Consider the following 13,373-nt stretch of genomic DNA (forward strand, 5'->3'; position numbering starts at 1 on the left):
TGCGATAACCTGGTGACTTGTCCAGGGTGTACCCCGCCTCTCACCCATAGTCAGCATGAATAGACTCCACCTTGCCTGTGACCCTGTAGAATAGGATAAGTGGCTACAGATAATGGATGGATGGATGGATGGATGGATGGATAAATTGACCATAGGTTTGAATGGTTATGTGTCTCTATGTGTCAGCCCTGCGATGATCTGGCAACTTGTCTAGGGTGTACCCTGCCTCTCGCCCATAGTCAGCTGGGATAGACTCCAGCTTGCCTGCGACCCTGCACAGTCTAAGCGGTTATGGATAAGTCCATCCATTATCCATAACTGCTTATCCTGTGCAGGGTCACAGACAAGCTGGAGCAATGTACAACAAGACCCTGCCACACCCACAGTGGGGGAGGGTTAGGTGCCTTGCTCAAGGGCACGTCAACCATTCCTGCTGGTCTAGGGAATTGAACTGTTGACCTTTTGGTCTCAAAGCTGCTTCTCTAACCTTTAGGCCATGGCTTCCCCAAAAACAAAACAGTTTAGATGGTGCACTCAGCCACATGCCTTTTTGTATTATGTAAATGGAAAGAGGCTGCTCTCAGGGCCCATGATGTCTGCATGTATGTCTGCTCCTTGGATCCCAGCTGGCTGTATAGTCAAGTCAAGGAGCGCCTTCTCGGAGCTCCTCCCTCCCGGCTGTTCTTTTTTCAGCACCCCGCGAGCTGCTGGTCGTGGCGGCAGTCTGGCTGCTGTATTTAAGGAGAGTTTTAGATGCCGAATGTTAACCACTAATAATTATTCCAGCTTTGAACTGCAGTTGTTTGTGATCAACCTCGCCTGCCCCGTGTTGTGTGCCACAGTCTATTGTCCTCCCAAATTCAATAAGGACTTTATTCAAGAGTCCTCTGAGTTTTTGTCTGATTTTATTGCAAAGTTTGATAAATTTATTGATTTGTGGATACTTTAATATTCATGTTTGTTGTGCAGCAAATCAACTGGCTAATGAGTTTAAAAGCCTTTTGGATTCCTTTGGTCTCATCCAGTCTGTTAACGCACCAACACATGAGCATAGGCACACACTCGATCTTGTTATTTCTCATGGGCTTTCAGTTTCCCTCAGAGAAATAGTGGACACTGCCATTTCAGATCACTTCCCCATTGTTTTTGATTTTGCTGCTCCCCCACCTGCCAATAAGCCTGTTTCCTTAGCTCACAGACGCCGTATTTTTACTTCATCAACGGCTGGAGAGTTTGCTGTTGCCTTTAGGGACTCTCAGCTGCATGCTGACAGTGAGCTGGTTTCTTCCCTTTGCCCAGAGAGTCTACTTTCCACTTTCCATTCTACCTGTTCTGCAATTCTGGATTCTGTTGCCCCTTTTCGGCAAAAAAGCATTAAGACCAAGATGGATCCCTGGTTGAATGACCACACCCGTCTGCTTAGGCAACAATGTAGACAGGCTGAATGGCGGTGGAAAAAGGACAAACTGCATGTATCCCTGGGCTGGTTAAGGGACAGTTTAGCTGCTTACCAGAGATCTCTGAAGGAGGCCAAGTCCAAATATCTGTCTTCCATTATAGCCAATAGCTCTCATCATCCTAGATTGTTATTTAATACTATTGACTCTGTTATTAATCCACGCCCCACTGTTCTGTCTGATGCCTCTGCCACAACCTGTGAAGAGTTTGTCTGTTTCTTTACTGACAAAGTGGCATCAGTCCGACAGAATATCAGGAACATTGATACGTTCCTTGATGATGTGGATGCTCCTCCTACACAGTCTGCTGTTTTCGACCGGTTTGAGGCTATTTCTCTGTCGTTTTTTATGAAAGTGATTAGTGGCATGAAACCCACTAACTGTCCCTTAGATGTCATTCCAGCCAAGTTTTTGAAGGAGGTTTTTAATTCTGTTGGGTCAAGTTTGCTTGTTTTTATAAATACTTGTCTTAATTCTGGGTCTGTCTCAGCTGCCTTTAAACATGCTGTAGTTAGGCCCCTCCTTAAAAAAACACTTCTTGACCCTTCTGTTCTGTCCAATTTTAGGCTTGTCTCCCATTTGCCTTTTCTTTCTAAGGTTTTAGAAAAAGTTGTTTTTATTCAATTACAGTCATTTGTAGAGAGAAATTCTGTTCTTGATAAATTCCAGTCTGGTTTCAGATCCCGACATAGCACTGAGTCAGCACTGTTAAAGGTGCACAGTGATATCGCTCTGTCTGTGGATGCCGGGAATCCTGCCATGCTGGTGTTGCTTGACCTTACAGCGGCCTTTGATACAGTTGACCATGTAGTCCTTGTATCTTGCCTAGAGCAGTATGTTGGCATTCGTGGCACTGCTCTCCAATGGTTTAGGTCATACTTGGCAAATAGGAGCTTCGCTGTGATGATTGGCGACCTCTGTTCTTCATATGCATCCCTCTCTTGTGGGGTGCCACAGGGCTCTATTCTTGGCCCTATTCTGTTTTCTTTGTACATGTTACCTCTGGGATCAATTACAAAAAAACACAATCTGTCTTTTCATTTTTATGCTGATGATTTGCAGATATATTTGCCCATGAGACCCAATGAAAATACGGCGCTTACTAAGTTACTGGATTGTATTACTGATGTAAAGCAGTGGCTGGCACGGAACTTTTTGCATTTGAACGACAGCAAAACAGAATGTATTTTATTTGGCACGTCACCCACATCAAATGTTTTTACAATAAATTTTGGTACTCTGGCCCCCTTTTTTAAACCATTTGTACAAAATCTTGGGGTAACGTTTGACAGTGGGCTTAAATTTGATAAAAAGATTAGTTCTGTTGTTAGAACAAGCTTTTTTCAACTTCATCTCTTGGCCAAAGCGAAGCCGTTTCTCAGTCGGCAGGATCTCGAGAAGGCAATTCATGCATTTATCGGTTTGAGACTGGACTATTGTAATGCCCTGTATGTTGGCTTCAGCCAGTCTTCAATTTTACATCTTCAACTTGTACAGAACATTTGTGGCCCGATTTTTAACAAGCACGTCTAGACGTGAACACATTACTCCTGTGTTGTCGTCACTCCATTGGCTTCCAGTCCGTTTAGAATTGATTTTAAACTTCTGTTGTTTGTTTTTAATGCCATCAATGGCCTGGCTCCCTCTTACTTGTCTGAGATTTTAACTATTCGTGATCATGGTAGGGCCCTGCGTTCTTTGGGTCAGCTTCTGTTAGAAGTTCCAAGGTCGAGATATAAACAGTGGGGTGATCGTTCTTTTGCTGTTGCTGCTCCCAGACTGTGGAACAATCTGCCCCCCGACATTCGCACCACTATTGATCCCGGCCTTTTTAAATCAAAGTTGAAGACCTACTTTTTTAGATTGGCATATAATCCTGACTAGGGGAGTCTTGTTTTTGAGGGGTGCTTCGTTTCATCTGTTTTATTTTATGTACTTCTGAAAGGCTTTTGATAATCTGCAGCACAGTGACACCTTCCACAGTCAAAACCTGTGTTTTTATATGTTTTGGTGTTCTGTTTTATGGCTTTGATGTAAAGCACTTTGGGTACCTTTTGGTTATTGTAAAGGGCTATATAAATAAAATTTGACTGAAATTTGATTGAAGTTTTTTGTGTAGTGCTTTTAACAATAGACATTATCCCAAAGCAGCTTTACAGAATCTGAATAACCCAAGACATGAGTGACTTTTATCCCTAATCTATCCCCAATGAGCAAGCCCGTGGCAATGATGGCAAGGAAAAACTCCCCCAGATGACACGAGGAAGAAACCTCGAGAGGAACCAGACCCAAAAGGGAACCAATGCTCACCTGGACAACAACAGACAACATGACTATAACATTAACAGTTTTAACATGAAGTCAGTTTCGTTGATGTTATAAACTCTTCATTGATGGAAACTTGAGTGCAAAACTGTTTATGACAACCGCAGTCCCAAAGTTAGCAAGCCAACTGTAGTCCTCAGCCACAAAAGCATTACTGTAAGTGTCCAGAGTGTCTTCCAAGTGTGACTTTCAACTGTCTACATGGGGCCATCCTCCACAGGAGCGATGTGATGAGACTCCAACCAGACACAGGGCATCAGGATGGATCAGGCAGGTCTGAGGAGCAGAAGAGGTTTAGCATCTCGATCCCAGGATTGATATGTAACTCAGAGGGACAGATTTTTTTTGGGGGGAGAGAGAGAGAGAAAACACAGGTTGTTCGGTATGCCCAATGTCACCTGAATAAGTAGGAACAGTATACATATTGCACTGAGTACAAGCAGGGACTCTGGCAAAACTAACAATGACAGCATAACTAAAAGGAGAGAACCAGAAGGTAACACAGGCATGAGGGGCCCCGGGACATAAAGCAGCAGCCACTACACCATCAACAAACTCGAGTGAGCAAGCAAGTGGGGACTGACAGCATCCATACATCCCAGTTTACCAAAACACTCTGTCTGAGGATCCTCCAGATCTACACCTTTACCTCATAAACACCATTAACACAAGGCTTGACTAAACAGATCTGTTTTCAGCCTAGACTTAAACACTAGGACTGTGTCTGATTCCCGAACAGTACTTGCAAGGCTGTTCCATAACTGTGGGGCTAGTGGGAATAGTTGCCCCCTCCGATTCTAATTAGTGACATATGTTTCCCCCCCCCCCCCCCCCCATCCTTTACTGCCTAGACCCACTGGCTATACAGGCAACATTTATATATAAAAACTGACGTATTGTTCTTACGGTTTCCGTCTTGTCATTTCCCATTCACTTTTTTCATGTCAGTCTCAACAACACAGTTCAACTAAAATATTCTAATGTATTTTTACACATATACATAATTTTATACTCATTGAATTTAGTTAATACTGGAAAAAACAGAAAAAAGATAGTGTTGTCAGTTCATACTGTTGTCATTCCATTATAGTAACATTGGTGGCAGGATCTGTGGTCTGATTGGTATACATGTCAACCTTTAGTTACCCATGCCCTTATAAAATCTGTACTTTTCCCTTACATACACCCATGAACCCTTATACACGGGAAAAAAATTCCAATATATAGTCCAAAGCACTGATTGTTTTATTCCACATTATACACTCCTATTGTAATAGGCATATTTATCACACTGCATCAAGTTAAAGGGATCAAATAAGCATGTACTGAATAAAAAGAAATTTTAGATCCCAGAGAAAACAACCGAATTAAAAAGGTCTATATGTACAGTGAAGTAAACATTTAGAGAATGACTGAACTATAAACTTAATTATTTAATATACATTGTATCAGTAATACCAGAATTATTGATGTAAATTTTGCAAATAAAATATATTAATATTAAATAGTTCATAAAAATTACACAACGTTCTATTTGACAAGTGTTGACATCACCTACAATATTACATTTCACCAAAGAAAACTACTTGAAATATAACAGCAGTACTAAGTCGGTATGTTAATTAAAATAGTAGGTTACATGTAATAAATTATATATAATCATGTCAAACAGTAAATGAAGTTTAGTAAAAGTTCCATTTGAGAAAAAAGTGTTGACACCGCAAGCAGTGTTCGATCCAACTAAAGATGACTGAACCACATCAAATATATTATGTAAACAAGGATAAGTGAAAATATTAATAAATTATGAAGTTAAATTGAAAAACTTCCCAGTAATTTATCACAATAATTTAAATCTTATTCCTTTTTGAGTGTTCTTTGTTGTACAAAGATGTTGCAGATTTGGCACTAGCTATAATATCACTGCTTGGGTAGCAGTTGTAGCTCCTCATCACACTTCATTTTAATTTGCAGATATGCAGTTCATGTGTCTGCAGACATATTTTTTCTGTACTCAGTATGAATTTTCTTAAACAATGAAAAAGCCCTCTCACTATCTGCATCGCTATGTGGGAGGCACAACAAAGCAGTAAAAAAGTTGTTTCAGCGTTGGAAACCTGGCAACACCCAGAGCAGCTTTTACATCGAAGACCTTTCCCCAATATACAGCTATTATTTTCCTGGTCAATAAAAAAAATCAGAGCACAGTAAACGTGTAGATGGTGTTAAATTGCTTCCATCCCCGACTACACATTTTAGAGACAGGTTACCAATGGTCATTACCACCATTACTCTTCATTCAATACTTTTCCAGTTTACTGACGACTGATGGTAGTAACGAGTATTGGTCATCTGTGTCTACATATAATGTCAATCAGCAATTAAAATGTTTAGGGAAGCGAAACCAGAAATCTCCGGGTAACTACAGTTGCCGTTGTATAAACGGTGACTCCCAGTATCACCTCCCTAAATTATCATCATAATGGAGGAAGCGTTCCTACATGCAAACAGTAAAAATTGGCATGTCTGATCGAGTGAACGCTGGCGCGTTGATGGCTGCCACTGCTCATCAGTAACTTTCTAACCTTTAAACCCACCTTGTTTTAAGTTTTTTAAAAAGTGATTTTATGTTCCCTGCTGTTTATTATGCGGTTCGAGAAATCTTATGCCTGGTTTGTACTCGCCTGGACTGTAGCGTCTCTTCTCTTCCATCCGATACCTGGTCTGATCCAATACACTGCTGCTGAGCTCCTCCGCCTCCACGGTCACCTCTCTGTGCCCCCGCCGGCATCGCTACACCCGGACATTGCTCTCCAGCCTCAGCGGAGATACATTCACCATGGCTCTCATCAGAACTTCCACTACGACGACTCCAGACCCATTAAATCACTCTGGTCCACCTCTCGCCAACCCCGCAGACTTGCTGGTCGGGCTGCTGATCACAGTGCGTTAGCCATCCCGGCTAGATCAACAATCAAGGCCTCCATCAGACAAGACAACTCCACTGTTAACTTTGGTCTTCTCAACATCCGCTCACTCATGGGCAAAGGTCATCTCATCCAAGATCTCCTCAATGACCATAAGCTTGACTTCCTCTGTTTGACTGAAACATTGCAACAACCCAGTGTAGGTACAGTCCGTCTAAGGACTACAACTCCCATCACCAACTTCCGCGTTGACCTACGTCACGCCTGGGCGGGATCATCTACGTCACGTCCTCCATGACGTCACTTCCTCCCTGAAGGCATAAGTAACGGAACAACGCTTCCGTCTCTCTCTCTCGTCGTGGATGTCAAGCCATCTGGACACAAAGAGATACCCTGCACCAGAAAACCTAAATAAAGACGTCTTTTCTTTTCTTCTTTCTTGCAAGAATCAGAGTTTTGTGCTTTTCTTTCCTTCCACCTTTGGCCACGGTTGATTCTAGGATCGCGCGATTTTTAAACTCAGCTTGAGTTACAACTGTTTTTTTTCAGTTATTCATTATACGTACGTATGGACTGCAGCCCAAGCAGTTAATTAAAGCTTAGAAGCAACCGGATCCTTCTAATTAAAAAGCTGTGCACATTGTCTGATCAGAGAACTTCTCTTCATCATGAGCGACCACACGTCAGACCAAGAAATTCTCTGCGCCTCATGCAGGCCTTCACAATGGTGAAACTCCAACGTCTCGGAACATCTTCTCATAATCTCGCGTAGAGACAAGAGACTGGCATTTTTGGGCACAAAACCTAGTCTTAGGAATTAGCTTTTATGAAGCAGTGTGAATTTAAACTCAGGAACTGTTTAAGTGTGCACACTGATTTTTGTGTTCCATAATTGTTCTATTTTGTTTTGATCTCTCAGTTTTGTTTAATAGATAAGTTTTGCATGCTTTCTTCTATTCCTTCCTAACACTCTTAATTTCACTCTTACACATATTTGACCTCATCAAGATTTCAGTGGTTTTAGTAATGCTATAAGCTAGTGAAATTAGCCTACGGCTAATTCTTTTGTCTCATTAGCATCCAGGGCTAATTGTATTGTCTCAAGGGATCACAACGCCTCCACCACGTGGAGTTAGCTACACAGAGCTAATCTTTTGTCTCCAACATGTGGTCATCCTCCCCCACACCTTAGATAACATTCCTTTGTTCTTAACTCCACGAGGTAGGATCCTTGGGCCTTAGCTAGCCACATACGGCTAATTCTTTTGTCTAATTAGCAACCAAAGCTAACTCTCTTGTTTTACTCAGAAACACGTGGTCACCAGGCCTCACACACACACAAACACATCTTAGCTAGCCACACGGCTGATTCTTTTGTCTCGTTAGCAAGCTAGGCTAACCTTTCGTTTACCACGAGGCCCACACACACACACACACACACACACACGCACACACACACAGAGACACACACACACAAGCTCATCAAGTATATATCATATTTGTATATAATGATTCCAACTGCTATTATCCATTTTTATCTTGGTTATAATAAATTCAATTAATTATTGAAACTGTGTGTTTATTTGCTTCCATATTCCTTGAAGTCACACAATCTCAAAGAATTCCAAGGTGCATATGAGTTATGTAATATGGTAAGTGATCATAATAATTTGGAATATACCATAATTTAGCTGTTTGGTAATTTATTATTAAGCACCAAAATTAATGGTATGATTCAATGAGACTGATTCAATGAAAACGATTCAGTGAAAATGATTCAATGAGACTGATTCAATGAGAATGATTCAATGGTATGATTCAATGAGACTGATTCAATTTAATGATTTAATGAGACTGATTTAATGAGATTGATCACTTAATTACCAATTGCACCTACACCGGCGATTTCTCACAACTCAATGACTGTTCACCTCCTGGATTTGTTTACATCTCTCAACCCCACGGCTTGGGTTGCAGTGGTGGTCTCGCATTAATCCATCGTGAGACATGGAAAATCCAGCCTGTGTCTGTGCCCGCCTTCAGTTCAATGGAATGTACAGTGTGTCAACTTCCAGGCCCCACTCCCACCATTATTGCTTCTGTCTACCGCCCTCCTAAGCCACATAAAGACTTTTTAAATGACGTTGCTACCCTGCTCACTCACCTTTCCACTCTTTCTCCTAATATTATTCTGTTAGGGGATTTCAATATCCATATGGACAATTGCAATCGGGCGGCACGGTGGTGTAGTGGTTAGCGCTGTCGCCTCACAGCAAGAAGGTCCGGGTTCGAGCCCCGTGGCTGGCAAGGGCCTTTCTGTGCAGAGTTTGCATGTTCTCCCCGTGTCCGCATGGGTTTCCTCCGGGTGCTCCGGTTTCCCCCACAGTCCAAAGACATGCAGGTTAGGTTAACTGGTGAGTCTAAATTGACCGTAGGTGTGAATGTGAGTGTGAATGGTTGTCTGTGTCTATGTGTCAGCCCTGTGATGACCTGGCGACTTGTCCAGGGTGTACCCCGCCTCTCGCCCGTAGTCAGCTGGGATAGGCTCCAGCTTGCCTGTGACCCTGTAGAACAGGATAAAGCAGCTAGCGATAATGAGATGAGATGACAATTGCAATCTTCCTCTCATCTGTGACTTTTCATCATGTCTTGATAGTTTTGGATTTCAGCAATTTATTGATTTCCCCACCCATGTTAAAGGTCATACACTGGACTTAATCTGCTGCTCTGGTCTCTCCCCCTCCAACTGCTCAGCTGATGACCTTCACATATCTGACCATTTCCTTGTCTCCTTCAGTATCTCACACTCTCTATCCATCATCAAGACTCCTCGCCTTATCACTTTCAGGAATATTAAGGACATTAATATTGATTCACTGTCTGCCTCTATTGACAATATTCTTATTCCCGACCATCTCCCCTCCCCTGATGAACTAGTCACTTTATACAACAATGGTCTTCACAACATCTTGAACTGTATCGCTCCTGTTAAAACTCGGACTGTCACCTTCTCACAAACTGCCCCCTGGTATACCCCCGAACTCCGGTCCATGAAAGCCAAAGGTCGCCAACTTGAACATCTTCACAAGAAAACTGGTCTAACTGTCCACAAAGAAATGTACAAAGCCCACATACTTCAATACAAGGACTCCATTATTCAAGCTAAATCTGACTACTACTCTACTCTAATTCATTCCAACGATGGCAACTCCAAAGCACTGTTCACCCTGCTTGATAAAATCATCAAACCACCTGACTCTCTCCCCGCTCACCTGTACTCAGCTGACACTTGCAACAAACTACTGCACTTTTTCAATGAAAAAATTCACAAAATTCACCAACATCTCAGCTCCAACCCTTCATTTCACCCCTCCACTGAACTCTTTCCCCTCCACCAGCTGTTTTCTAGTTTCCAGCTCCCTGATCCCTCTGAAATTTTTGTCCTCATCTGCAAGTCCAAGCCCTCTACCTATTAGCTTGATCCCCTCCCCACTTCCCTTGTTAAATCCTGCCTTCCCTCTCTCCTCCCCATCATATCTGCTATCATCCACTCTTCACTCATCACTGGAATTGTTCCCACACCATTCAAAGTTGCTGCTGTCACCCCAATACTCAAGAAACCTGGCTCTGATCCCACAGACTACAACAACCTCTGCCCCATCTCCAACCTGCCCTTCATCTCCAAAATCCTCGAAAAAATTGTAGCCTCTCAACTCCACTCCCACCTATCTCACAACTCCCTATATGAGCACTTCCAGTCTGGATTCCGCCCCCGCCATAGTACAGAAACTGCTCTCTTAAAGATCACCAATGACCTCCTCATGGCAGCTGATTCTGGTCTACTCTCCATTCTCATCCTCCTCGATCTAAGTGCAGCCTTTGACACCATCTCTCACTCCATCCTCCTCCATAGACTCTCCTCCATCGGTATCACTCACACCCCCCTGCACTGGTTTCACTCCTATCTCTCTGGCCACACTCAGTTCATTCAACTCAAGTCTTTTAGATCTCAACCCTCCCCCGTCACCTCTGGCATGCCCCAGGGCTCTGTCCTGGGGCCCCTCCTCTTCATCACCTACCTCCTTCCCCTCGGCAATATATTTCGTAAATTTAATATCAACTTTCATTGCTATGCGGATGACACCCAGCTCTACCTGTCTGGAAACCCTCTTCCACCCTCCCTCCCCCCTCCCTTACTACCTGCTTAGTTGAAATCAAATCCTGGTTCACCTCTAACTTCCTGAAATTGAACAACGACAAAACTGAAGTCCACCTTGTAGGCACCAAATACACCCTCTCCAAAGTTGACAGTATCTCCTTTTCAATTGATGGTTCCATAGTCTCCCCCTCCCCTCAGGTCAAGAGCCTGGGTGTCATCTTAGATAGCCCTCTATCCTTCCTCTCTCATATCAATAACACTACATGGTCTGCTTATTTTCACTTACGCAACATAAATCGTCTTCACCCCTCCCTCACTTCCCACACCACTTCCATTCTTGTACACAGTCTTGTCACCTCCCGCATTGACTATTGTAATTCTCTCCTTTTTGGTCTCCCTCAAAAATCCCTTCATAAGCTCCAATTGGTCCAGAATTCAGCTGCCCGTATCATCATCAATAAGCCCTCTTTTCATCACATCACCCCAACACTACAGACTCTCCACTGGCTCCCTATTAAATACAGGATCAATTTCAAAATTCTCCTCCACACATTCAAGGCCATCCATAATCTTGTCCATCCATATTTGTCCAATCTTCTCCACATTGCTATCCCCTCTCGCTCCCTCTGATCCTCCTCCTCCATCCTCCTCACTGTCCCCTCTGCCTGCCTCAGTACTATGGGGAGTAGAGCTTTCAGTCACTCTGCTCCCCAACTCTGGAATTCACTCCCCCCCCAACATACGTAATATCGACTCTCTACCTCTATTCAAATCCAGACTGAAAACTCACTTGTTTCAGTTAGCATATTCACTGTGACTCTTACAATCTCTAAATTCTCTGCTTACTTTCTCTGTGCTTTTTTGTGTCTTGTTTTACTGTTTTTACTGTTGTTTTTACTCGTTTTTACTGTTTGTATAGTGTCCTTGAGTGTTTTGAAAGGCGCTTCTAAATAAAATGCATTATTATTATTATTATTATTATTATTATTATTAAAACTTAACAAATAAATAAATAAATAAAATGCACAAATGCTTACCTGTGCAGTCTTTGAATCGGGAAACATTTTTTTCGCTAGCTGCGAAAAATGGTCTGCCACAGTCGGGGGGATGTTGTGTTCCACAAGAAATTGGCAGAACATAACTTCTGTAGCCATCACAGCAGTCTGGGCAGTCCAAGCCGCTGTACTTAAATGACCGAGAAAACCACGTGCAACTCTAAAACCACATAAATCGAAAATAGTTCCGTTTCATTGGGCATGCATGTTTCAAAAAATAAATGGTGGAACATTTTCTCCCAGTAACGGAAAAAATCTCTGATACAAAATGTAATTTTCCCGTATGAAAATCAGTGTACGCCGTATTAGCCAAAAAATTCAATTTTCCCGTACAAAATACGGGGAAACCGTATAACTTGGCGTATGGATTGGTTAGAGTGTAATTCACTGTGAGGTCTGTGGTCTGCTTGGTTAGAGTGTGAGTCAGGGTGGGATCTGTGGTCTGATTGGTTAGAGTGTGATTCAGGGTGCGATCTGTGGTCTGATTGGTTAGAGTGTGATTCAGGGTGCGATCTGTGGTCTGATTGGTTAGAGTCTGATTCAGGGTGGAATCTGTGGTCTGCTTGGTTAGAGTGTGATTCAGGGTGGAATCTGTGTTCTCATTGGTTAGAGTGTGATTCAGGGTGGAATCTGTGGTCTGATTGGTTAGAGTGTGATTCAGGGTGGAATCTGTGTTCTCATTGGTTAGAGTGTGATTCAGGGTGGAATCTGTGTTCTCATTGGTTAGAGTGTGATTCAGGGTGCGATCTGTGGTCTGACTATTCACTCATTCTTTCTGTACTGTACTCAGGTTGTGTAGATTTAGATTTGTGTAGGAACTGCTGTGTGATTTATTTATTTATTTATTTATTTATTTATTTGTAATGTAAATATTTGTTGTTTCTGCAGTTCCTGCTCCTGTAACCGAGCTAAAACTGGAGAACGACGGCAGTAAGGACTCATTAAACACCTCCTGGACTCCTGCAGAAGGAGAAGCAGATGAATATGTGATCTCCTTAACTTCCTCTTCCTCTTCCACTGAACAGGAAGCTGTGCTCCTCCCCAACATGTCCCACTGGCTCTTCAGGAGACTGACACCTGGACGGGCCTATCAGGTGTCAGTGAGGACTAAGAGTGGAGAACTCAGCACTGAGGCTAAAGCTTCAGGTAGAACAGGTGAGTGTAAGCCCCACCCACTGCTGTCACCATAGCCAATAAGCAGGGAGTACAGGAGCTTACAATACAGTAGAGGGTAATACAGGTGTGAATTTTCACTCCTGTCCCTTCCCAATCCCATGACAGAAAACAAATCCTGTCCCATTCTGTCCTGTAAGAATGAGTCCCATCCCATCACATCCTCCTGTTTTAATGACTAGCATTATGTTCAAATTAAAGAAAATATTGTTTATTCATTGGTGGCACGGTGGTGTAGTGGTTAGCACTGTCACCTCACAACAAGAAGGTAGTGGGT

The 13,373-nt window shown here is 42.8% G+C and overlaps 1 protein-coding gene across 4 annotated transcripts in view; it reads left to right on the forward strand.

Annotated features, from left to right (window-relative positions):
* The window catches only part of LOC132891078 (receptor-type tyrosine-protein phosphatase beta-like), a 193,786-nt gene that overhangs the window by 46,713 nt on the left and 133,700 nt on the right, over positions 1–13,373 (forward strand). For all 4 annotated transcript variants that reach the window (XM_060928562.1, XM_060928560.1, XM_060928561.1 and 1 more), the window contains one exon: positions 12,812–13,078. In XM_060928562.1, coding sequence (XP_060784545.1) covers positions 12,812–13,078 — 267 coding nt within the window. The remainder of the gene's footprint in view (positions 1–12,811; positions 13,079–13,373) is intronic.

Source organism: Neoarius graeffei, chromosome 8, assembly GCF_027579695.1.
Source record: "Neoarius graeffei isolate fNeoGra1 chromosome 8, fNeoGra1.pri, whole genome shotgun sequence".
NCBI classification, from domain to species: domain Eukaryota; kingdom Metazoa; phylum Chordata; class Actinopteri; order Siluriformes; family Ariidae; genus Neoarius; species Neoarius graeffei.